Source organism: Phyllobates terribilis, unplaced genomic scaffold (genome assembly GCF_046119375.1).
Source record: "Phyllobates terribilis strain yellow unplaced genomic scaffold, ASM4611937v1 Scaffold_1__5_contigs__length_1240528914, whole genome shotgun sequence".
NCBI lineage: Eukaryota > Metazoa > Chordata > Amphibia > Anura > Dendrobatidae > Phyllobates > Phyllobates terribilis.
Genome location: NW_027362761.1, coordinates 531,771,203 through 531,798,502, shown reverse-complemented (window position 1 = coordinate 531,798,502; position 27,300 = coordinate 531,771,203). Strand labels below are relative to the sequence as shown.

Below are 27,300 nucleotides of genomic sequence, written 5' to 3'. Positions count from 1 at the left end.
GGGTAGAGTAATAGGAAATTAGTTTTTTTTAATTTCCAAGAGAAATGTTATAACATGAATATAATTACAAATAGCAATGACAGACGGACATTCCAGACAACGGACACAGACACATATGTCATCGAGATCACCGCCACGTCCTTCTTCACATTAAGAGTGGGGTCATCCATACTAACCGGTCGGCATTCAGTACCACGTCCCCTCCTGTCACTAACTTTGTGGGGAATTAATAGACTAAATAAACCAAAAAATTAAATCAGATTGCTTAAAGGGATGTTACAGGCATCAAATAATTTTGCATTGCTGACCCCTTTCCCCTTTGGGACACATCGGGCAGATTTATGATGCCTGTGTTGCCCATAGCAACCAATCACAGAAAAGCTTTCTTTTTTTTTTTCAAGAGAAAACAAAATGAAAGCTACGGTCTGATTGGTTGCTATGGGCAACAAATAGTTTTTTCTTTTAGACTGTTTTCATAAATCTGCCCCATCATTCTTAAGTGATATCTTTTTTATATCTTTGCCAGCCTTAGAGAGCGTGTGAAAGGCGTTGTCCACTTTAGTTATATAATTGTGTTAGGGACATGATTATGTAACTTACTAATATATCTGTATGGCAGGTTCTCCTCCTGTATTTGTTAGTGTCGCCTTCCTCACAGACTGGCCAGCTCTAAAAATGGCTACTGATGGAGGAGCATGTGACCAGACCTGGCCTAGTCACATGCTCCTCCATTAGCAGCCATTTTTAGAGTTGGGCAGTCTGTGCAGAGGTCGTCACTAACAAGTACAGGAGGAGAACCTGCCATACGGATATATTAATAAGTGCCACAAAATCATGACTCCATCATCAAAAATAGATAGGGTGGACAATTCCTGTAATTGTGTGCACTTACTCACTGAGTCTTCATAGGCAGAGGCAATACACACCACTTATACAGTCACTCAACTGAAAATTAGTAGACCATATGTGTTAATTAGATGGCGGTCGGCCAAGTGACGGTTCGGCCGGCGGCCCATACACAAGAGCGCTCATCTGGCAGAGCGCTCCTATGTTCTCTATGAGAGGGCTGCCAGCAGCCATGTTTGGAGGCGGTGTATTTCTGAGAGAACAAAAGGATTGGCAGACCATGACATGCCGGATCAATAGCTCGCCCGATCACAGATTGTCAAGCGCCTCCGTACACAGACTGGTGTCCAAGCCCTTTCATATCGGTGGGTTGGGTCGTCATTAGTCTAATGTAAATGGTGGGCTCAATAATCGTTTAGTCCAGATGTGCCAAAATTATCACACCGGTGCAGGTCATGTGATAAATCAGGGGTATTTTGCTGGAACCTTGGTCCCTCGCTCATGTTTTAGTCCCTTAGCTTGAGTCTCCTATCTCGAGCACGCCGCTGATACACGTGGCACATATTCAGACTCACCAAACCCAATGATTGTGTATAGTGTACAGACACCGGAAGAACAAACTGTATACGGACACTATGGTTTACTTCTCAGTTTGGACTAGAATGTTCCTTTAAATATTACTGTAAACTTTGGTCTATTATCACTCAATACTAGACCTGGGAAGGTGAAGAAAATGACACCGGGGTATTTAGCAATACATTAAAAGGGTTATCCGGGATTTTTGTATTTTCTTTTCTTTATGGGGCTAAGAACTTACAGGCCGAGTAGTTACCAACTACTTGCCTGTTCTGCCCGACGTCGATCTATGCCAGCTCTCCTGGTGGCGTTTCTGCTGATTCATTGGACCTCACAGAAACAGAGCAGGTCTTCCTCTTCCGCTGCTAACGGCATGCTGACTGACAGCTGGCTCCCTGCAGCTAGGCGGTGGGGAGCCGGCTGTCAATGAACATGACATCAGCAGCGACGCCCTGTCGACAGAGCAGAGTGGAAGAAAAGCTGCTGCTCTCAACATGACGTCACTTGAAGCTAGAATCACTGGCTGGAGCGGTCTGTGACTGCTTTGATTTAGCAGAGATTGGCACCAAGCAGGTCGTTAGCAAGTTCTTAGCCCCATAACAAAAAATACAAATGTCCCGGATAACCTCATTAACTGTATTCCCATCATATAACCATTGGGGGCAACTATACATACCCACTGGCAATGGTGTCAATTTACCGGCTACATTTGGAGGCTATATCTGTCCTACAAAGTCCGGGGTACGAGGTGTACATTCCAATAAACGTCAATGGAAATTTACACAACTGCTCGAGACTCGCACTTTAGCGGCGGGTGAATGTCACACCGTGGTGTTGTGCAAAATTCACAGCCGCATCAGATCACACTCACTGACTGACCCACTCGCTGTGCGGCCATTCTTAACTGTGTGATGTCCCTGAAGAGCTAAAGTTTTCTCACCTTCTAATTATGGTTTGGTGTCGAAAGAGGCTATTTCCACTTGGATATCACCCTGAAGACCTTCTAAAGTGAGAAAACGCAATAAGAGGTGCAGGGGCTAAGGATCTGATTAACCAAAACTCCTCTAACATTATTACTTTATTCTACACTTTGCTTCTAGGTCAAGTGGAGGTCCAAGCCAAAATGAGGTGGTCAAAAAGGAGCATGGAAAGTATAAACATAGGATAATACTTACAATTCTGCTTTTGTCAGAACTGGTTAGAACACTAAAGTCCCCACAGAACAACAAATCATTGGTGAGTGTCCTGTGTGAGCACCAATTACCTCCACACAGTGTCTGCAAATTGAGATTCTGGTTTGGCTTTTATCCTAAGTCACGTGGCAAGGCATGTTAAAGAGCCAATATTGACTTTTAGGATTGCTACTTCCAATAGGTGGCGCTACAGTTCTAGTCCTCTTCCTCCCTGAAGAGAAAATTTGCATATTTAATTTCCCAGAGGAGTATTGCAAGGCTTAAAGTCTCCTCACCTTGGCATGCCAGGCCTGACATGTCACTCTCCGCAAGGGGAAACACTACCTGTTGGATCCAGGTCAGACGCCCCTCACCCAGCCAAACCAGATCTTACACTTTATAATTTGGGGGTACTGCCCCTCATCAGTGCAGTGTCTGCAAATTGAGATTCTGGTTTGGCTTTTATCCTAAGTCATGTGGCAAGGCTCGTTAAAGGGTCAATACTGACTTTTAGGATTGCTATTTCCAATAGGTGGCGCTAGAGTTCTAGTCTTCTTCCTCTCTAAAGAGACAATTTGCATACTCCATGTGTATCAAAAGAGGTACAAAAATTTCAAAAACTAGGCTATTCGCCCTATTTATGGGATAAAAATCTAGGCTTTTGACTTTAAAAAGGACTCATCACTTACCATAAATATGGAATATTTTACTAGGTGTGAATGCTGCTGTTCTCCTAAATCTGGTGTACTTTTTCTTTTGTTCCCGTGCCTCCCCCATCTCTAAGATATAGCCCCTTCTTCCCTGTATAAAATTCAAAAAATTTTTTGTCCAACTAGGTGTGGTCTTAAAATATTTACTAAGGGCATTTTGAGGTCCAAGCCCACTTGGCTAAAAAGACTAGCTTGATATGCATTGAAGAAAAGGCCATTTCTCAGGCACAGAGAAGCGCAAGAACAAAAGAAAAACAACGCCAGATTTAGGAGAAAAGCGGCATTTACACCAGATGAAAAAAAAAAATACATTTATGTCAAGTGATAGGTCTTTTATCATGGGTAGGCAGAAGATTAAGAGAAAAAAAAAGGGTTAAAAATGCTACTGCTGTCCATGGCCTCTGCCTGCTAACATTGTTAAGCTCCAACCACTTGGGTGAGGCTAAAGTTGACCATACAAATCCGACCGTCAATCAAACACACCTCTTTTGGCGGGACCATATAAAATAACTTACTATTCTGCTGATGCACCAGATGTTAGGAGAGGGGGAGAATTGGGCATCTTGAATTTCAGCATGCTCAACCCTTTGTCTGCAGTGGAGGTGTCGGACAGCAGTTTGGGTAATTTTTTTTTTTACGTAGGAAGATTATCTCCTCGAAACGTAGCGACTGACAATATAGCGAGTCAATTAGTGCTGGTTTAGCTCCATTTACATGGAGGAATCATTAGCAAAGAGCAAACTGAATGTGGGTGAGCATTTGTTACTATGATCTTTGGTCTCAAAGTTAGCGTTATTGTAGGCAGCACATCCCAGTGTACACGAGAGGACGTGCTGCCAATAATTATTATGCCAGCATACAAGATGCTGAGATAGGCGCCGTTCATTATTTGTTTGATGCTTGTTGAGTGTGGACACACGGGTAAAGATCGGGAATGAGTGTCCATCTTCCAATTATGGGTCAGACTAAAACTGGGCTTCAATTCCCTTCCAATTAGCATGTAGGGAATGTGTTTAGGAAGGTCAGGAGGATTCGTGGTCGGCTGACTACTGTCGATGGTGTTTGGTCAACATTACAGCCTATGGATAGGAATAGCTATTTCCAAAAAAAAAGATAAAATATATATATATTGGGATCTGTCTTGGTATTTCACACAGGATTGCATTGACCTGTAGGACGAGGAGATGCTGGAGACCTTGGTCTATATCTGCTCCTACAGTCAGGCGATGTTTAGGTTACTCTTCCCCTTTTCCCGTTCCGTAATCCGCGGCATTGGCACAGACAATAACTCTTTCAGTAAAATATTGTTGAACACCCTTTTTCATCTTTGCTCTCATTAGTCTCAGTCTGTTTCTCCTAAACATAATCCTCTCCTAATCTTCCAGAGCAGTCCTTGACGTTTTTTGATGAATAATAGGCGACATCCAATGCCATAAAAAGACGTAAGGGGAACAGGATACGTCTTGGCTGGAACCTCTACGAGACAGACATGTGGTATTTCAGTGACCTCAATGCTTTATTCACTTGTCACACGATTGTAAAAACACCACAAAAAAAAAAAAAAAAGCCATATTCAGAAATTGTGCTGTCTGAAGGGAAGGAAGTGGTAGAAAACACACGATAGAATACTAAAATGTTCTTCTAGCAAAAGTACTAAAAAATGCAATCATTGCAGCGGAGCCGAATACAAATCTAAGGCTGGAAACGCGTCCTGAAACATGGAGCATGGAGAAAACCTAGCACTGCAAGGAAAATACTCAAAATGTAGCATCTGAACGTGACGTGGCTACATAGTAGTCAACGGGGGTTGTACAAAACCTATTCACACGTTGCAGTTCAGAGGGAATACTGCACTTCTTAAAGCTACTGTATTGCCTATCCTTATGGGACAATGCCATTAACATGTACGCCAGTTTCTTTAATGCACAAGCTGTTGGACAGGCCTTAATATTATCAACTAATTTGCTTTACGGATTTGGATAAAATCTTAAAGAAGTTGTCCACTACTTGAACAACTCCTTGTCATACCCCATCAAAAAAAAAATTATACTCACCTCCCGTGCTGATGTCATTCCCGTGGTGTCGGCACTCGCTCTCCCCGGGGCTCCCGTGCTGTTGTTGTGACGCTGGGGCCCGATCAGCACTGGCGTCCCTGTCCCCAGCACCTGTCGAATTGAACATGAAGAGGAAGCCAGAGATCAGCTGCAGCCCGGACTTCCTCTTCATGCTCGATTTGTCCGAAGTCGGAGACAGTGACGCCATCTCTGATTGGGCACCGGGGTCACGAGTCACAACAACTGCACGTGAGCCCCGAGACCGCGAGAAAAGGAGGTGAATATAGGCTTTTTTTGTTTTATCGGGGCCAAACATTTAGATCAAGAAGGGGTTGTCCAAGTAATGGACAATCCCTTTAAGCAACAATTTGTAGCCCGGAGCTGCATTCATAGTTCTGTCAACTGACTCTTGGAATAAGTTGACAATTTACTGACTGGTTATCCAGAGAGTTTTAATGGCTCAATCAATAAGGCCATTAACATTGGGCTGTAATAAGGGCCTAAATTTCATTAGTATAGCCACAATAACTAGACCTCAAATGAAAGGGTTGTTATCAAATTTGAGTGACTGCAGACTTGGGGCCTAAGACCGGACAACCCCTTCAATGACTATGGCTTAGGAGGCAAATAATAAAGGAGCACTCTGGCAATTATTTTCATTAAGTGATGGAGTATCTTACTGGTAATTCTACCATCAAGCAAAAACAAAAAAAAAATGACTTCACATTACCACCGTGGGGGGTGACCATCTCCACCACAACCATACCCTACTTACTTTGCCAGTACAGACCCTTCCATATAAATACGCCTAAATGTGCTCAAAGTACAGTGCGAGCAGGAACAAAAAGAACAGGAGCTTAACACAACCCTAAATTTACATCAGATTCATTCCCTCCGGTGATAAAATATGAATTTATTACTATAATAATTAAAAAAAAGTTTGAGAAGGCACAAGGATTGAAGAATTGCTCAAGTAAAAAGTTCTGTAAACTGAGGATTTTTTTTGTTAAATCCAAAATGTGAGAAAAAAAAGAAAAGAAAAGGCAACTGATGACGTCATCTCGTAGGTTACGTAGTCCACTCGGAGTATGCGCCGTGATCTAGTTCAATGGTAAGGCAAACGGCATACTCCAGAACACAAGGTACAATGGTAGTGTAAGCATCGATAATAGAATTAAATACAAATGCGCTATGATGGATCTATGAGTCCATTTTTTTCTTTTTTTTCTTTTTTTTTAATTAATCACAGTACACTAAAAAATAAATGTACGACCATTCATGTACCACCGCCAATTATTGGCAACAGGATCTTCCTTTTCTTAGGAGTTGTTACTAAAAAGAAAAAACAAAAAGTTTTAAACCTCATTAAAACGAGGAGAACAAGTTCAGTGTTCTTGCATGGGGATGACTAGGCTGTGTCGTATTTCTGTAGCGCCTCCTCCAACTTTAGCGTCACTTTTTGGAAGAAGGTTATCTGTTGCTGTAAGAAATGTTGCATTTGTGACTTGAAGTCCCGCACGCGGATTTTGTGAAAATGTTGGATTTCGGCCAAGGTGGCATAAGATATGATGTTACAGCGTTCTTGGATTTCGTTAGCTTTTTGTAGCTCCATCTTGCCCTCTTCGATGTGCTTCTTGCTTTCGCGGACTTTGGTTAGTGCTCCTGTGGAAGAGCAGAGAGGAGGGTTAATGGTCTGTGTCTCAAAATAAAAGGTTCATTAGTGGGAAAATAAATGTGCAGCCTGTGAAACACATCTACTATATAATTGTCTTATCCCGTCCGTCCGTCCGTCCGTCCGGGAAATCCCGCGTCGCTCATTGGTCCGGCAGCGGCCAATCAGCGCCGCGGGATTTCAGAAAAAAGATGGCGGTCGTTAGCGGCTCATCTGCGGGACGGAGCTCAGCGGCGTTGCAGCCGGGAGATGAGCGTCGCGAGGCGCTCATCTCCCGGCCGGTACCAGCAGAAGGAACCCGACCGCCGGACCCATCTGCGGGACGGAGATGCAGCCGGGAGATGAGCGGCGCGAGGCGCTCATGTCCCGGCCGGTAGCAGCGGAAGGACCGCCGGCGTCGCGGACATCCATGCGGAAGGGAGGACCGGGGAGCGGCGCTGCGGGTCGGGATACTTCTGCTGCGAGCACCCGATCATGTCCCGGGTTCTCGCAGCGGAAGTACCCGCACAGGCAGCGCCGCTCCCCGGTCCTCACCAAGACGATTCAATGATTGGTCGGGTCCGAAGACCGCGACCAATCACTGATCTTAGCGCAAAAGTTAAATACCGCTGTGCTGATTGGTCGCGGATGCTGCCCGCGACCAATCACCGATTTGGGCGCCAAATTTAAATATGGGCCGCGACCAATCAGCACAGTAGTGGTTAACTTTAGCCGCAAGATCAGTGATTGGTCGCGGTCTTGGCCCGCGACCAATCACCGATTTGTGCGACACATTTAAATAGCGGCCGCGACCAATTGGATGTCAGCGCCGCTCCCCGGTCCTCCCTTCACACCCTTGCCACATGGAAGTCAGCGGTGCTGCCTGTGCGAATGCTTCCGCTGCGAGAACCCGGGACATGAGCGGGCGCTCGCAGCAGAAGTATCCCGACCCGCAGCACTGCTCCCCGGTCCTCCCTTCACACCCTAGCCGCTGATGTCCCCACAGTATCCGCATGGTGTTACAAAGATCCGGACATTTGTGTTAAGAATCGCTGATTGGTCGTTGGCGGTGCCCGCGACCAATCACCGATTTGGGCGCCAAATTTAAATATCGGCCACGACCAATCACCGATCTTGGCTCCACATTTAAACACCGCTGTATTGATTGGTCGCGGCCGCTACTTAAATGTTGCGCCCAAATCGGTGATTGGTCGCGGGCAGCGTCCGCGACCAATCAGCAGAGCGGTGTTTAACTTTAGCGCCAAGATCACTGATTGGTCGCGCTCTACGCACGCGACCAATCAGCGAATCGTATTGGTGAGGAGCGGGGAGCGGAATCGTATTAGTGAGGACCGGGGAGCGCTGCTGCCTGTGCGGATACTTCCACTGCGAGAAGCCTGGAGATGAGCGACTGCTCACAGCAGAAGTATCCCGACCCGCAGCGCCGCTCCCCGGTCTTCCCTTCACACCCTAGCCGCTGATGTCCCCACAGTATCCGCATGGTGTTACGAAGATCCGGACATTTGTGTTAAAAATCGCTGATTGGTCGCTAGCGCTGCCCGCAACCAATCACCGATTTGGGCGCCAAATTTAAATATCGGCCACGACCAATCAGCACAGCAGTGTTTAAATGTGGCGGCAAGATCGGTAATTGGTCGCGGCCGATATTTAAATTTGGCGCCCAAATCGGTGATTGGTCGCGGGCAGCGCCAGCAACCAATCAGCGATTTTTAACACAAATGTCCGGACCTTTGTAACACCATGCGGATACTGTGGGGACATCAGCGGCTAGGGTGTGAAGGGAGGACCGGGGAGCGGCGCTGCCTGTGCGGATACTTCTGCTGCGAGAACCAGGGACATGAGCGGGCGCTCGCAGCAGAAGTATCCTGACCCGCAGCACCGCTCCCCGCTCTTCCCTTCACACCCTAGCCGCTGATGTCCCCACAGTATCCGCATGGTGTTACAAAGGTCCGGACATTTGTGTTAAAAATCACTGATTGGTCGCTGGCGCTGCCCGCGACCAATCACCGATTTGGGCGCCAAATTTAAATATCGGCCGCGACCAATCATCGATCTTGCCGCCACATTTAAACACTGCTGTGCTAATTGGTCGCGGACGCCAGCCGCGACCAATCAGCGAGCTTGGCGCCAAATTTAAACAACGCTCTGCTGATTGGACGCGTCTGGCGTCCGCGACCAATTAGCGAGATTGGCGCCAAATTTTAACAACGCTCTGCTGATTGGTCGCGGCCGTCAGCCGCAACTAATCAGCGATTTTGGTGCCAAATTTAAACACTCTCTCCATTCCTCACTAACACGGTTCGCTGATTGGTCGCGGCCGCCATCCGCGACCAATCAGCGATTTTGGTGCCAAATTTAAACCCCGTTCTGGATCGCTCTGCTGATTGGTCGCGGTCGGCGGCCGCGACCAATCAGAAGTATTGGCGCCAAATTTAAACACCGCTCTGCAGTCCTCACTACCAAGGCTCGCAGATTGGTCGCGGCCGCCGCCCGCGACCAATCACCGATATTGCCGCCAAATTTAAACACCGCTTTGCTGATTGGTCGCGGTTGCCGAACGCGACCAAATCAGCGATTTGGGCGCCAAATTTAAATGCTCTGCTAATTGCGCCCCGTCGGCCGCATACCTATTCTAGAATACCCGATGCGTTCGAATCGGGCCACCATCTAGTTTCAAGACATATTTCCCCTAAAATATGTAGATGAGTCCCTGAGCTATTAAAAATTTTACTGGTTATCTCTTACTGGGAAAGTGACATTGCCATCATTACCGCACTTGCATAGGTTGTCAATTGCTTTCACAAGATGTGTCTTCCGGGAACACATTGATGAGGGCCCATCTCTATGGGTCTCCACACACATTACACTAAAGTCAGCTGAACCCGCTGATATCGACAGGTTCAGCCGAGGGTTCAATGTGTACGTGGGAACCGGCCGACTGATAGTCGGAGGAGATTTCGATCGGAGAGGTCCGATTTCGGACTTCCGATCGCATTGCTGTCCCAGAGATAAGCCGCCGACCAACGTGTCAGTCAGCGGCTCTCTTAAAGAGAACATAGAAAAGCTCTTGGCTGAATGATTGCTCCTTTGTATGGGAGTCGACTAAATGATCGTCAAAAGCATCCTTTGGCAAACAGCTGTCTAAGATGTATGGCCAGCTTAACACAGCCCTTCAAAGTCAGATCGAAAGAGGTTTGACTCTTGGCACCCCCACTAGTCAGCCGACTGCAGGGCCAGGAGCACAACCGAGCGCAGGTAGGCAAGCAACGTAAAGACTGATAATGGTGCAGAGCTCGCGACATCACTACGACACCAAACAGCTGATGGGCAGACATCCCAGGAGTTGGACCTCCACGATCAAGACTGATGTCCTAACTATAAGCTGGCCATACATACAAGACAGCTATCTGCTGAATGCTCGCTCAGCAGATAGTCATGTCCCCAGACTCCCGGCACACACACGATAGTTAAATTAGTGACAAAATGTACAATTAGTGGAGGAAGGTTGAACTTGATGGACTTAGGTCTTTTTTCAACCTATGTAATGAGCAATCGGCCATATGATTGGATTGGAATTGACAACTGCCCGATCCTCCTCTCCCTGGCATCATCTGTTGGGGGAAACATCAGGAGACTCCAAGACAGATCAGAAGGCACTGCTGAAATTGGAGGGCCCAGCTGACTCAACCAATGTGTATGGAGCCTTTATGATTGCACATTTCCTCCCGTCATGCAGTGGTACATTTGTAATCTCAGATTACTACACAAGACAGATATGGTTTTTGGCGTCCAGATCATTGTGGGAGATCTTATGTTGTGGTGACCATGTTAGTTGTCACCTCTGCAAAAAAAACAACAAAAAAACAAAACATGACCAAAACTGGACAAAGACACAAAAGTGAAGCTTCAGTGCTAGTACTACTACAAAAAGTACCACCGAGGAAGTAGGGTGAGCGTCAGAAACATATACAGTAAAATGCTGATAATCTGACGTAAGCCTCAGGATGGGGAGTACTGAACTTCGGGTGGGCTGGTTGGTCCGGCCGCTCCTAAGTCCCGCTCACACAGGAACCTACTGGATATTAACTGTGATAGATCCACAATGTCTTACACTCATTCTACAAAGAGAAGGTGCAGCATTGAGTCTGTTACGATTACATATTAGTCTAGGTGTCACGATTCTCCTTCATCGATGATAATCATTTATTCTGGTGTAAGAGTGTATTACTATATTAACAGTGTAACGAAGCATGCAGAATGGGAAGGTTGTAACACTCCCTCGCTGACAGTAATTTGCTTTATAACCACAGATCTCGGGGGCTTTGAGTCATTACTGAACAGAACTCAATTTAGAACAAAATGATCGAAGAACGAGAAGTCACCTAAAGCAGCGACATCAGCACCTCAGTCTGTACACAGCCCCCGCTGAAGGGGATATTCTTTTTAGGATAAATTCATGACTTTTGATCAATACAGAAAAGTCTGTAGTCAATTTTTTTTGTAGTAAATCTGCCAAATGTATGAAGGTTTTTCCAAACGCAAGCATGGTCTCAATGAAATCTATTAAGGCTGCGACACCCATATGCATCAGGAATTACAGTACAACAATCTCCATAATATGGGCTTTCTACAGTGTAAATCACAAGACTCTAGAGAGTCTAATCGTTGAGAAGGTCACGCGCATGGCCGCCACTACTGAAATCCGTGTGTTATGAGATATGTGTAGGATTTAGAATAATCCCTATATACGTATATAGGAGCAGTTGGGTGATGTTAGACACCTTTTTGAATTATTGAATAAAAAAAAAATAATAAAAAAACTTTAAAAAAAAAAGGAACCTGTCGTGACAAAAACCGCTATAAACCTGTAGATATGGGTTTAATCTGCAGGTTATAAGCATTGTGGATCCACGCGGCCGCCCTACTGACAGCCCGGCTGCCAGGAGGAAATTAACTTTGTTCCTCCGGCTTTCAGTCATAGAGGCGCGGCTTCAGTAACAGCTCAGTACATAATGCCCCGGTACTGACTGACAGCCGGATCTGTACTGATGCACTGTATAGCCAGCAGTCAGTCAGTACCGGGCTCAATGTGGACTAAGCAGTGACTGAAGGCGCACCAGCCACACCTCTATGACTGAAAGCCGGAGGCTGCCGGGAGGACTAAAGTGTGTTTCCTCCTGGTAGCGGAGTTCTCAGTGCAGCGGCTGCACAGAACGCTATCATCCTGCAGGTTAATAGTGTTTTTTGACATGACCGGTTCCCTTTAAGACTTGTTTGTACTCAGTATTTTTGAACCACTTTTCTTTCAGTGCGTTTTTTGTCGCGAAAAAAACAAAAGGTTTTAAAGTACCAGCAATGTGAATGCTATTTCTAAAATCTAATGCACACACTGCTCATTTTTTCCTTGCAAAATTTGAAGCAGTTTTACACCTGCAGAATGTCAATTCTTTCAGCATTTTTCACCTATTCAAATGAATGGGGAGAAAAAAAAAGCGTATATTTTATACGGGGCCTTTCCTCCAATAGACACATTTTTGCTACAGAAATACTTAATGTGTGCACACTCCCTTACTGGAATAGATATAACAGGACGTGCCGCACACAATGCCACCTCCACCGACATATTTACTGCACAAATAGACATAACGACATGAGAGCACAGTAGAAGGCTTTATAGCGCCGGCTTTACTGACCGGTTGGACAAGATAGTTGAGATTCAGTCGAACCTCTAGTAATGTCAATCACCAGGATCCGTTCGAGAAAACGCACAGCCGTTCACACATCTTGGAATAATACAAGGCATTCCTCGTGAAATCACAAATACGATAGTAACTTTCCACAAGTGCCCCTGCCGAGGGTCTCATCAACGTTTTTTCTATAAAAAGATTCCCTCACACAACAGAGATTAGAGGAAAGAAAACTATCTGGCAGCGGCGTACTGCCCTCTCCCCATGGGCTGAGATTGTGTGTATGGGGAGTGAGGCAGAACGGCTGGTACAGTTGACAGCTATACAATGGGTTACCCCACAAACGACATTTATCAGTTGTTCACCGTATTATCGGTGGTGATCCAACCAATGGATCCTCCACCAAGTCAGAGAACAAGGGCTCCGTTCACGTCTATGGGAGTGGTAGTGTGCTGGTGTGACCACTGCTCCTACAGATATTGAATGGATTGGTAGTCACTAGTGATGAGCGCAAGTGGTCGTTACTCGAGTTTGTTGAGGGTGCTCAGGTATACACCAAACAGCGCGGGTGCTCGAGTGAGATGTTCGCGTCCCTGCATGGCCCCTGACAAACACGGGCAATCACCGCATGTTTTGTGGCTGTCTAAGAGCCTCGAAACAAGTGGCCGAGTAGATACAAACATGTCACTCGAGAACCCGCGATACTCAGGTGCATGCCTGAGCAGCCTCGGCAAACTCGAGTAACGAGCACTTGCGCTCAACACTAATGGTCACACATTACTTTTCTACCTCTCAGTAAAGGTGACATGGGACCCCAGTTCTCATAATCGATGGGGGTCTCAGTCGTAACAGTATATCACTATACAGATGATAAATGCTCTCTGTGAGATCACCACCATACAAGTGTCTCGGCATCTTAAGAGAAGGTGAAGCTGGCCATACACTGGAGCTTTCAGACAACCATTTTTGGAAAAATATCATTGTTACTTTACCAAGATAACACTTCAGGACACTATCGAGTTGTGTAATCTTAGAGAAACTGTCCTGGCTTATTGGAAACACAGTACAGGAGACACTCATCAGTCTCAAGTCTCATGATCCATTACAAGGTTGGATCGCACTATTCCTCCAGGTCGGATTATTACTTTTCTAATGAGTAGAGTGATAGATCTGCTCGGGATCACCGAGAAAGTGGAAAGAAGAAAGTGCAAGTAGTCTTGACCTAGACAATAAGTAACAGAGTCAGATTCATCATCGTCAGCCAAGAAACTAAAAAATCATTTTACACTTATCACATGGGATGGACGGGATCTGGATGGCTTCCCAATGATCCAAGGACAATCTATCAGAATTACTGGGTCTAAAAATCGCCAGATCTCTTAAGAAGCACTTCTACTATTTAGGTGCCAAGCATAGGGCTGTGACCACTGTGTTAAGGGGGTAACAGGTATTTTTTTGTTTTTTTTTTTAAAACAAAAGCCACATTTTTGGAATTCCAGGGGTATTCTGGCTCCGCTCACGTATATTGTGCAGGATAAATGTGCCCTCTCTAGACTTCCAACATGTCTCTGCTGTGTTCAAGTTTCTTTAAGGGGGCATTTACTTCTGTATCGGGAGGTGATCGGGGACGGTGACATCACCTCTAAGGATTGTGTGCCCACGTTGAGTTTTTGCCGCAGTATATTTTCACTGCACCAAAGACGCAGCGTCTCTCAGTTCCAGCAAAGTGGATGGGATGTATAGAAATCTCCTGCCCATTGTGCGTATTGTTACTCAGCGTAACCTGACCTGCGGTGCGTGCATCTAATCTGCCACACGTCAACTTGTCTTGCGAGAACGCTGAGTTTTAGGTGCGGATTTTTCCATAGGCTTATTAGATACAAAAAATCCACACATGCATATAGTGAGGTTCTGCGGTGGAAATGCATCAAAAACACATGTAATCCGCAAATGACTATATCAACATTTCGACAAAGCCGAATACCAGCAGGAATCAAACATAAAGGAGCTTTATTTATAAACATGACACCAAGAAGAGACAAAAAACACAGCATCGAAAAGGTAATGAAAAGACATGTAAAAAATGCACTCAAAAACGCAATGAAAAAAAAACATGAGTGACCTAATTTACTTAAGGCTGTGTGCCCACGATGCGTTTTTTAAGTGTTTTCGCAGTGGCAATTCCGCTGCAGAAACGCTTAAAAAACGCTTGGTAGAAGGTCTGCCATGTTCCCCAATGATAATCCGCATGTGCTGTGCACATGCTGCGGAAATTTCCGCTGCGGTTTATCATTGTGGAAAAATCCACAGCACTACCAATTATTTTGAGGAAGTGCTGCGTTTTCGCCGCCATTGACTTTCATTGAAACGCATGGAATCCGCATCACTACATGTGCACATGCGGAATCCATGCGGCTCAATGTGTGGATGGTACCCGGGTTTGGAGAAGAGGAGACTCTCCTCCAGACCCAGGTACCATAGTACCTGTAAAAAAAAATGAATGCCGGTTGCATGGATTTATATAGTGAGACCAAGCTGTCAAGCACTTTCCAAGTGATGCTAAAATCGCTTGGAAAAGCGCTTGACAACCGGCATGCAGAAATGCATGTGAAGAACGCTTCACATCCGCATGTCCCTGGCAGGAAAATGCATGTACAATCCGCATGTACAATCCGCATGTACAATCCGCATGAGTTTTTTCTGCCAGGGAGATGCAGAAACGTTCAGGAAAAATCCAGAGCATTTCTGCATCGTGTGCACATAGCCTAATAGACGCAGAAAATCTGCATCAAAAACCTCATCAAAAGCTCATTGTGGGAACGTCGCCTAAAGATATCTGTTGGCTCGAGTTTGGGAGCCAGAGGTACCGTGCACCGGTCCTATTCATTAGTTTGACACCTAAAGAGTCAGTAAACTTGCTTCTTGATTTTTCATACTTAACAGACACTTGATTTACCTGCAGATTGGTGGGGGGCAGAGTCCTGAGACCCCTGAAGCAGGGCTGTGGAGTCTGTAAACTAAACCACCAACTGACTCCACAGCACGGTCTCACTACTGAGCGTGTACATAAAGTGCAGCACAGATTCATCTCAACTAAAAGCCAAAATCCTTAGATCAGGAATAGGACATTTCATAACTTTTCCAAATTCTTATGAAAACATTTACAGCACATCCTGCATTGTACTACTGAACCCAATTTATTATATATTTTAGGAGTCGGAGTCGGTCCATTTTATACAGACTCCGACTCCACAACCCTACCCTGGAGTACGCAGCTCAGCAGACAAGAGCGCAGACACAGCCCAAAGTAGGGACTATGTCAAACCCTGTGCCTTCTATAGACACCATACTCCTGGCTGTGTGCTCCTGTCGGCTGAGCGGTGCCTGTCTTGGTAGCTATTGCATGACCTGTTTGAGGGGTGGTCTCAGGACCCGGACCACCACTGATCTACAGGTAATTCAAGTCTAAACAGACAAATCACTTATTCATCTGGTGAAAAGATCTTTTGGCTTCCTTAAAAAATAAATAAATAAAAATTATCAATCTCGTTAGCACATTGTCCTGTGTGCCGACGACATGTGCTGCTTATTTTTAAAATCCTGGACTATTGGGGTATGTTCACAAGTCGCGTTTTATTACAGTGAATAAATGCAGCAAAGGGAATGAGATTTCTGAATTGCTTACTTCTTCCTTGCAGATTTCAAGGAGTCCATGTCAAATTCTTCCAAAGGTTTTCACCCATTCTAGTGAATGGGGAAAAAAAACAAAACTTTTTTTAATGCAGCATTTTTCCTGCTAAGGGAAAAGAAATGTCTGCAGCAAATCCTCACTGTGTGCACGTACCCTTACTGTAATGCACAGGTCCCACCAGGACAGCCCCGGCTGTATACAGACTACTGAAGTCAGATATGAGGAGCTTCCTCCATAGGAAAAAGCCATAGGACCAAACCATTTTTATGCTGGTATTGTGGATGTATATTTTCTGGGGTCCATGAAGATGTGTGGACACATTATTAATATAAAGGCTATGGAGGTGCCAGTGCACTCCCCGCAGGGCACCCGATCGGTAAGACTCCATCCTAACAGCAGATCACCGCCTATAACCCTGGGTACATCAGTCAGGTCCTGGCTGCTTCCATAGTCGTTGTCAGGGCCATGTAATAGACCGGATCGGAGTTGTCTCTCTTCCTGATAATTAAAGGGATGGAGTCAGACATAAATAAGAGTTATCAGAGGGTTTATAAGTCAACTTAGTGTCCAGTTGCATCACTACCAAGACATTTGTTTTTGCAGGTTATCATGGAGACCATTGAAGTCATCATTAGCATCAATGTGCACACGCGCCTGTCACCGACCAGGTCATCTATTGTATTAGATCCGCACAGTCTCCAAAAAAAACAATGAACCTGAGAAAAGCCAGAACAGGAAACGTTAGGACGGCGGAGTGCTGCGGCCTCAGGGCCGATAACTGCAGATGATCAGGTGTCAAAAAAAAAAGAATTTGGCATTGTTAAACCTGGAACGGGCTCGCCTCTCCCATTAACTTCTCTTCCTTCTGAGCAGAACTAGTCGGCAAATAAGTCATGCGACAACTAAGCCCAGATCGGGACTGCAAACGCACAAAAATCCCCTTGCCCCAGCAAGAAAAAACCCCCCGAAAACGAAACATTTGTTTTATCAGTAGACACTGCCGCTTTCGCAGATTTCTTCATATGTCTGTGAATTGCCAAACAATGACAACAGCAAAGTACGAGAGAGAGAAGCCACAGATCTGGCTGCCAGATGGACGCTCGGCCCCTGTGAGTAAGCAAGAAGAGCGGCCAGAGAGGATGGTCAGGGGGACGCAGATAAAAGCCCACAGCTCCATATGGATTCCACATGTCAGCAGAAGTGGAACTGTAAAAAGGAGTGTGGAAATAAATGTTTTACCTGGTGTAAATGCTGCTCTTTGCCTGAATCCGGCAAGGTTTTTTTTGTTGCTCCTACTACTCCTCTCCGCTCCTGAGATATGGCCCTCTCTTCACTGAATATAAATCTAGTCTTATTAGCCAACTGGGTGTGGTTGTCTATAGGCTGCCCACAGAGGAGCGTGAGGACACGCCCACTTAGCCAACAAGGCTAGACTTCCATACAGAGAAGAGGGGTCCATATCTAAGAAATAGAGAGGCTCAGTAACAAACGAAAAACATCATTAGATTCAGGAGAACAGTGACATTTACACCAGGTAAAACACTTACATTTTATGGCGAGACCCCACAGAATCCCACCGCTGCCACCAATGTGAAGAAATGGCAGCAGAGAGACGTCGCAGAATCCCACCACGGCCACCACTTGTGATGGATCCACATCCCGCCACCCGCCTGACGTCACTATTACGTCAGACAGATCACGTGATATAGATCTGCCCTTTGCACCAACGTGACATTCCGAATCCCCTCGAGGATGCACAAGGTCAGGTTTGTTACGTTATGCACAGACACCTCCTGTCCACACGGGTACAGGGAGGCATCAGGGAGTGAGAAGAGGTGGCCCACTCAGTCGCTGGCGTGGCACCACACTCGCTCACCCTCCTGACAGGCTGAGAGGCTACTTCATTAGCTCCAGTGAAGCAGAGCCTGGTCGGCCTGGGAGAGCTGCCACCAGTTTCTATTAGATATGACGGAATTATATCGGGCTAGAAATTTGCCCGGTAGCGTGTTCGTTGGACCAAACAACAGATGTGAGAGTTCGTGGATTGAGATAAAGACCAGCCCAAGGTTAAATTATATATTTAATCGCCTTAGGGGTACACTAGACAATACACTATACACCTAAGGGTTATACATACACAATGGTCAGAGTTGCAAACACAATAGTAGGGGTACAAAAGGTATAAAGAAGTTATTAAGAGTCAGTTACTAATCAGATGGAAGACCTGGCTTTCAGGGGAAGAGCTGTCACATGGGAGGGCTTGTTGGGCCCTCTCTCTTTGTTGCAGGACTTCTCCCACACGACGTGACATCACGACCTCCCAAGTAAAAAGACACTGGGCCCTAGCTGCCGGGACTGTTAACCTCTCTGGGTCACTCCTTACTGCCCCGTGGTTGAGCCTAAGTCTCCACCCCTGGTCTCTCTCGGCTAAAACTCCCAAAAACTAAACTGGGCTATACCTCCTTAATGAACGGTCCTAGGGAGCCGGTTCTGGTGTCATCAGATCCAGCCGGGCCCCTGCTACGCGTGGATACCAAGAACCGGGGCCCTAGGGGCTCCCGTAAGGCTGTACCGTGTATCTCCCTTTCCCTACACACTGGACTGTGCTGAAAGCCAGGGTGACATTCCCCATTCTCTTGGGTTTCCAAGAATCTACTTGGTGTATAACTGGGATGTATCGTATTCCCATAACTCGGTGCTGAATTATAATATCAGACACAAAGTAAGCCGCATGGCTGGGTCTACAGGGGGTCCTCCTGTACAGCTCACAGCTACTGTGAGGTATGTCACTCCCAGCCTCTTGGCCCCCTCCCTTGCAAAGGAGTGTCGAATTACACTGTGCACTGAAGATCTCCATAAAACCCGCTAAACAAGGCACAATGATTGACATGGGATTTTCTTGAATATTCTTCACGTGTCATCTGATCATCAGAAGATGGTGAGCTTGATGCCCACTGACATGGGTCGATAACCTGCGCTGTAGTGCCCACCTCTCTACTAATTGTCTATGGCAATGATGCATGTGACACAGAACCCTGTCCTCGTGATCTATGGGATCCAGCAGTTGGACCCCCAGCAAGCATACATATTTCACCTATCCTGTGAATGTGTGTTGCTTTTAGGATAACCCCCTAAGAACTGAGTAAATCGCTATTTAAGTAGCGGGAATGGCGCTGTAGTCTGTGCGGCGGCGGCACGTCCTAGCACCAGCAACGGCCCGTCCTAGCATAATGTTATGAGATGGGAAGATGATCTTTTCAGACCCTTGTACACCCCTTTAGATCACCTAGACATATGCACATGAAGCACATGGCCGGGGCGCAGCAGTTTCCACATCGGTTTTGTCACATCGGATATTTCTAGTTGCAGCCCCACAAATATAAAAGGGAGGAGCGCTTGCTAGCTGCACAAAAGACATGAATGTCACAGAGAGGGCACTAATCCACAGTGATGACTGGGATTTTACAGGACTACGTCGCTGGCACAGATTACTTTACTGCTAAATTGTCACTTGATACACTGAGAACCTCTCACACCTTCCCCTTATAAAAGCCTGACATACACAGAGGCTAAACATAGTCACCAGCATTTCAAGGGCACTTACAGAAAACAAGCGGTAAAGAAACGCTCTTAACGCGTCCTCTGCTGTCAGATGTAAGACTGTGCGACTGCATGTGGTCACCCATTAATGGCTGGGATCCAGCTTTCCCAGAATGACAGCTTTTCCTCTTATGTTGAATGCACTGCTCTTGTGCACAGCTGAAAGTCTAGACATTTGTCAGGGGCAGCAGGTGAGGAGGCGCTGCCTGCCATACTGGCTGTCACCCAGCTGACTGCACATATGAATGAGAACCGGTCATATCAGGGAAGGACATTTACCTGCAGATATAGGGCAGATCTGCAAGTAAACAGCGGTAATATCATGTCTGCCTGCGTTAAGCAGCAGCGACTACAGGGAGAAATTAAATTAGATCTTCCCTGTAGCCGACTGCTGTCAGACCTAGGGGTGGTGCAGGGAGCGCTTACAGTCAGTATACTGTGAGCACAGTTGTAATCACTTCCCGGCACTTTGATGTGCAGCGTGCCTGCGTGTGCGTGCAGCGTGCCTGCGTGTGCGTGCGTGCAGCGTGCCTGCGTGGGCATGCAGCGTGTGTGCCAGGAAGTGATTACAGCTTCGTTCACAGTATAATGACTGCTGACTGTAACCTCTCCTTGCATTGCCACGATGACTGAAAGCAAATGGATGCAGGGAGGATATGTAGCCGTGTTTCTAGTAAGGCAGACATGATCCTAATAAATATTTACCTAGAAATTAACCGGAACCCTTACTTTTCCCAACATGACAAGTTCCCTTTAAGGACTCACATTTATTAGAGGTTCTTTGAGTTTGGAGGATAGGCCTCTTAAAGGCGACCTCCAATTAAAAGTGCCTTTAAAGAAAACAAAAACAAACAAAAAAAACAACCTTTAAAAGCACAACAGCTACTTGCAATAGGACATACTATTTTGCGGTAAATTATTTGTTGTAAGGAACATGCAACATGTGGACTGTTAAATACTTAGAAGGAAAATGCTCCAAACTAAGCATTGCCCAATCAAAAGGCAGCCAAAAATGCTTCAAGAATGAAAACTCTGCAAAAATGCTTAAAAAAACTCATCAAAACAGCTGCAGGAAACAAAACACTCCAAAAAACAAACAGTTTTTTTTAAGTAGTTTCCACTAGAAAACCCATGTTTTTTTGACCAGGAAAATAAACCCTTAATGTTAAAATTTCTTAGATGTCAATTTTGACTGTGACATCTTCAGAACTTTACAGAAGCAGAGGGCTCCCTCTGTCAGTCCATTGCCACCTGCTAAAATTTGTAATGTGTAACGTTTAGACCTCATAGTCCAAGACCTCTCACCCGGCCAGTCATCTCCTTTCCACTGCAACCTGGAAGCCTCGTGATCCTAAGCCCTTCACATCATAACGTGAGACCTGGCGGAGTCGCGGAACTTAGTGACGTTATGATGGCCTAGTAATCACAAGAGCCGCCCAACTCTAGTGAAGACTAGAAGAAATGCCCGCTGTTCTCCTCTGGCACGTATGGGATTTTAGGGGCTTTGCTGCTGACACGAGTACGCAGTCACTTTGGCCGGGATCGTGCACTTACTATGAAAACATCAGACTCACTACTTCTAATTTGCATAGTTGGCATAAATTGTTTTGCGCCCTGACCGGGTGACTGGGTTGACCACCCAGGAATTTAACATTTTTTTAAGCTCCTTGCTAAAGGCAAGAGGAACAGAGGGTAATATAACGTGCAGCCTGGTAAAGGGGTTATCCGGGCATATAATATTGATGACCTACCATCAGGATGCCTGGTATCCCACCAATCAGCGGTTATTAGTTCCGGCAGCCCCATCGATCTGCATGTGATGACCACCTATCCTGTGGAAAGTTCATCACTATTATATGCCAGGACAACTCCTTGAAAAGTCAGGTTGCAGTAGCAAATGAGTTACTTTAAATTATTGAAACCTCCCAGCTCCACCCATCCAGACCTACAGATTGTATATCTCTGGTTGGGCGGCAACACACAGTAAGACCACCATAGATGAGTTAGATGAGAGTCAATAAAAAAAAGCTTAACTTTGGCAGACTTGTTTGAACCTTTGGACATTTGACTTACAGATGACGTTGGGGAGGATAAGAGGAGGAGAAGGAGGAGGAGGGTGGGGCAGAAAAGAGGAGGAGGAGGCGGAGGAGGGTGGGGCAGAAAAGAGGAGGAGGAGGGTGGGGCAGAAAAAAGGAGGAAGAGGAGGAGGAGGGTGGGGCAGAAAAAAGGAGGAAGAGGAGGAGGAGGGTGGGGCAGAAAAAAGGAGGAAGAGGAGGAGGAGGGTGGGGCAGAAAAAAGGAGGAAGAGGAGGAGGGTGGGGCAGAAAAAAGGAGGAGGAGGAGGGTGGGGCAGAAAAAAGGAGGAGGAGGAGGGTGGGGCAGAAAAAAGGAGGAGGAGGAGGAGGAGGAGGGTGGGGCAGAAAAAAGGAGGAGGAGGGTGTGGCAGAAAAAAGGAGGAGGGTGGGGCAGAAAAGAGGAGGAGGAGGAGGGTGGGGCAGAAAAGAGGAGGAGGAGGAGGGTGGGGCAGAAAAGAGGAGGAGGAGGAGGAGGAGGGTGGGGCAGAAAAGAGGAGGAGGAGGGTGGGGGCAGAAAAGAGGAGGAGGAGGGTGGGGCAGAAAAGAGGAGGAGGGTGGGGCAGAAAAGAGGAGGAGGAGGAGGGTGGGGCAGAAAAGAGGAGGAGGAGGAGGGTGGGGCAGAAAAGAGGAGGAGGAGGAGGGTGGGGCAGAAAAGAGGAGGAGGAGGAGGGTGGGGCAGAAAAGAGGAGGAGGAGGAGGGTGGGGCAGAAAAGAGGAGGAGGAGGAGGGTGGGGCAGAAAAGAGGAGGAGGAGGGTGGGGCAGAAAGGAGGAGGAGGAGGAGGGTGGGGCAGAAAAGAGGAGGAGGAGGGTGGGGCAGAAAAGAGGAGGAGGAGGGTGGGGCAGAAAAGAGGAGGAGGAGGAGGGTGGGGCAGAAAAGAGGAGGAGGAGGAGGGTGGGGGCAGAAAAGAGGAGGAGGAGGGTGGGGGCAGAAAAGAGGAGGAGGAGGAGGGTGGGGGCAGAAAAGAGGAGGAGGAGGAGGGTGGGGCAGAAAAGAGGAGGGTGGGGCAGAAAAGAGGAGGAGGAGGAGGAGGGTGGGGCAGAAAAGAGGAGGAGGAGGAGGGTGGGGCAGAAAAGAGGAGGAGGAGGAGGGTGGGGCAGAAAAGAGGAGGAGGAGGGTGGGGGCAGAAAAGAGGAGGAGGAGGGTGGGGCAGAAAAGAGGAGGAGGAGGAGGGTGGGGCAGAAGAGAGGAGGAGGAGGAGGGTGGGGCAGAAAAGAGGAGGAGTGTCGGGAGGGGGGAAAGAGAGGAGGAGTGTCGGGAGGGGGGAAAGAGGAGGAGTGTCGGGAGGGGGGAAAGAGGAGGAGTGTCGGGAGGGGGGGGAAGAGAGGAGGAGGGTCGGGGGGGAAGAGAGGAGGAGGGTCGGGGGGGAAGAGAGGAGGAGGGTCAGGGGGAAGAGAGGAGGAGGGTCAGGGGGGAGAGAGGAGGAGGGTCGGGGGGGAGAGAGGAGGAGGGTCGGGGGGGAGAGAGGAGGAGGGTCGGGGGGGAAAGAGGAGGAGGGTAGGGGGGGAAAGAGGAGGAGGGTTCTGGAGGGACAGGAGGGGGGTTCGGGAGGGACAGGAGGGGGGTTCGGGAGGGACAGGAGGGGGGTTCGGGAGGGACAGGAGGGACGGGGGTCGGGAGGGACAGGAGGGGGGGCGGAAACTTGCAATTCAAAAGCCAAATCTTTTTGTATTCAGTGGAAAGGAGCCGCTGATAGCTGTTTGGCAGCAGCTTTCTACTCTTCATTCACTGAAAACACCTGGACTCTCGGCTGAGCAGAAGCACATAGGGTGGAGGTAGAGAGGCAGCGTATTGGTCAGTGCCCAAGATAGAGAGGAGCTGCACAGAATGGTTTGCCGTTCCTTTTTTTTTTTTTTTTTTTTTTTTACTAAAATGTAAAAGATTTTTTTTTGTCTAAGTTCATGAGCACATTTCAATAAATCCCTTTTTCAGCTAGCATAGTGTTTTTTATATTATAGAATGATTTATAACCACGTTTAGTACAGAACATACCAGAAGGTGTTGCAATAAGTGAGCAGAACATTTTTGTTTTGGTTCATAATGCTTTTAGGCAGAATGTAAAATATATATATTATAACTTTTACACTATCTGCACCCCTCAGATCGGGTCACAGTTCAGTACAGAGTAGGTCTAAAGACCCTCTCATGCTCCAGCATACTTCACCTCTTCTAGGGTTACCTACTCTGTCTTAAGGCGCCCATACACCATAAAGGGAATCCGTCACAAGGTTTTTGCCACTTAAATCTGAAGGCAGCATAAAGTAGGGGAAAAGACCCTGATTCCAGCGATCTGTCAATTACTGGGCTGTTTGCTGTAATTTTTATAAAATCACGGTTTTCTCTGCTGCAGATCTAGCAGTGCTCTGAATGCGAAGCTCTGTATAACCCAGCCCACAACACTGATTGACCACTTTCTGCCTCTGCACAGTGTAAACAGAAAGCGGCCAATCAGTGGTGTGGGCGGGTTATACAGACTGTTTTTTTTGACAGCTCTCTTTACAGCAATCCTTTGTTTTCAATGGGGAGAGGGGAGAAAGCTGCTACCAAACAACTCTGGCAACAACTTCTCTCCAGACAAAAGGATGGGGTGTTTCAATCAAACATGCCGGATCCTTCTCTTCCCCAACCATCCAATGTGTACAGGGACCTGCGGCTGTCATGTCAGTTTTTTCCTGAGATTATGGTAAAATGCATCTAGTTTCTGCTAAGAAAGTGCCATTAGCTGCTGTGACGCCTGAGCCTATGTTAGAGAGACGAGTCAGAAAGAGCAAAGAGATCCAGTCCATGCAGATCAGCACATCTGTCAGACTGGATGGCTCTGTCAGCCGCTCACTTCCCATTACACAGCTGTATTATCCCCAATAAAAGGGAAGAAATAGGAAATCTGGACAACACAGGGGAAAAAACACCGGTCACCTCCACCAACAACTATCCCCAGCAGATTTCACCACTTCGCAGTGGATTTGTGGGACGGACAAGAAATATGCATCATCCACCCAGCAGGGACGTAGTCCAAGGAGATGAACAAGAAAAAGTGAGATCCATCCGCCGCACAAAGAATAATCGGCATGTACTGTTTTACTGTGGAGGTCAGACAAAGGGAGAGGCTGCATGCCGGCGCTGCAAACTACTCCCAGATCAGGGAAGCCCAGGACATCACAGCATCCTACCAGGCAAAGCAATACCAGCCTGGGAAACAGCCGAAATCTGTCATCCAGCACAAATGTGACTCTCCAGAACTACATAAGAAGCCAAGTCACTTCTTAATTATAACATTTATCCTGTACTGATCCAGAGTAACCTGTATTAAACTCCAGAGCTGCACTCACTATTCTGCTGGTGCAGTCACTGTGTACATACATTACATTACTTATCCTGTACTGATCCTGAGTTACATCCTGTATTATACTCCAGAGCTGCACTCACTATTCTGCTGGTGCAGTCACTGTGTACATACATTACATTACTGATCCTGAGTTACATCCTGTATTATACTCCAGAGCTGCACTCACTATTCTGCTGGTGGAGTCACTGTGTACATACATTACATTACTGATCCTGTACTGATCCTGAGTTACATCCTGTATTATACTCCAGAGCTGGACTCACTATTCTGCTGGTGCAGTCACTGTGTACATACATTACATTACTGATCCTGAGTTACATCCTGTATTATACTCCAGAGCTGCACTCACTATTCTGCTGGTGGAGTCACTGTGTACATACATTACATTACTGATCCTGTACTGATCCTGTACTGATCCTGAGTTACATCCTGTATTATACTCCAGAGCTGCACTCACTATTCTGCTGGTGCAGTCACTGTGTACATACATTACATTACTGATCCTGCGTTACATCCTGTATTATACTCCAGAGCTGCACTCACTATTCTGCTGGTGCAGTCACTGTGTACATACATTACATTACTGATCCTGAGTTACATCTTGTATTAAACTCCAGAGCTGCACTCACTATTCTGCTGGTGCAGTCAATGTGTACATACATTACATTACTGATCCTGTACTGATCCTGAGTTACATCCTGTATTATACTCCAGAGCTGCACTCACTATTCTGCTGGTGCAGTCACTGTGCACATACATTACATTACTGATCCGGAGTTACATCCTGTATTATACTCCAGAGTTACACTCACTATTCTGCTGGTGCAGTCACTGTGTACATACATTACTGATCCTGAGTTAACTCCTGTATTATACTCCAGAGCTGCACTCACTATTCTGCTGGTGCAGTCACTGTGTACATACATTACTGATCCTGAGTTAACTCCTGTAGATATTTTTATTATTAAAATGAAAAACATAACAATAATAACAGAAACATAAAATCAATAACCACAAAATAAACAATGTAATGAAACTGGTCCAGCCGCTCCCTCTCCCCTCACACACATTATACATATATACAGAAAAATAACTACTTACACTATGACATCTGGTGCGGTTACCAAATAAAATAATATAATAAGTCAAATAAACAATAGCCGACAAAAATATATACAAACTAATATATACATATACATTTTTTTTTTAAATATAAAATAAATACTAACTATACAAATACAGTGCCTACAAGTAGTATTCAACCCCCTGCAGATTTAGCTGGTTGACACATGCGGAATTAACTTGGCATTATGACATTTGTACTGTAGATCAGCCTGGAAGTGGGAAATGCACTGCAGCAAATTATTATTTTATTTTTTTTTTAAAAACGTTAAAAGTTAATTCAGAGTGTCATTTATTATTCAACCCCTCAAACCACAAGAATTCTTTTTGGTCCCCCTAAAGTATTAAGAAGTAGTTCAGGCACCAAGAATAATGAGCTTCACATGTGTGGATTAAAGATCTCTTTTGCCAGCCTTTTCTGACTATTTAAGACCCTCCCCAAACTTGTGAACAGCACTCAGACATGGTCAACATGGGAAAGACAAAAGGAGCATTCCAAGGCCATCAGAGACAAGATCGTGGAGGGTCACAAGGCTGGCAAAGGGTACAAAACCCTTTCCAAGGAGTTGGGCCTACCTGTCTCCACTGTTGGGAGCATCAATCGTAAGTGGAAGGCTTATGGAACTACTGTTAGCCTTCCACGGCCTGGACAGCCTTTGAAAGTGTCCTCCCGTGCCGAGGCCAGGCTTGTCCGAAGAGTCAAGGCTAACCCAAGGACAACAAGGAAGGAGCTCCGGGAAGATCTCATGGC

The 27,300-nt window shown here is 46.4% G+C and overlaps 1 protein-coding gene across 1 annotated transcript in view; it reads right to left on the bottom strand.

The window, feature by feature from the left end:
- Positions 1–768: 768 nt before the first annotated feature.
- The window catches only part of SNX18 (sorting nexin 18), a 47,486-nt gene continuing 20,954 nt past the window's right edge, over positions 769–27,300 (bottom strand). Inside the window, exon 2 of the mRNA XM_073680327.1 lies at positions 769–7,020. Coding sequence (XP_073536428.1) covers positions 6,767–7,020 — 254 coding nt within the window. The 3' untranslated portion in view covers positions 769–6,766. The remainder of the gene's footprint in view (positions 7,021–27,300) is intronic.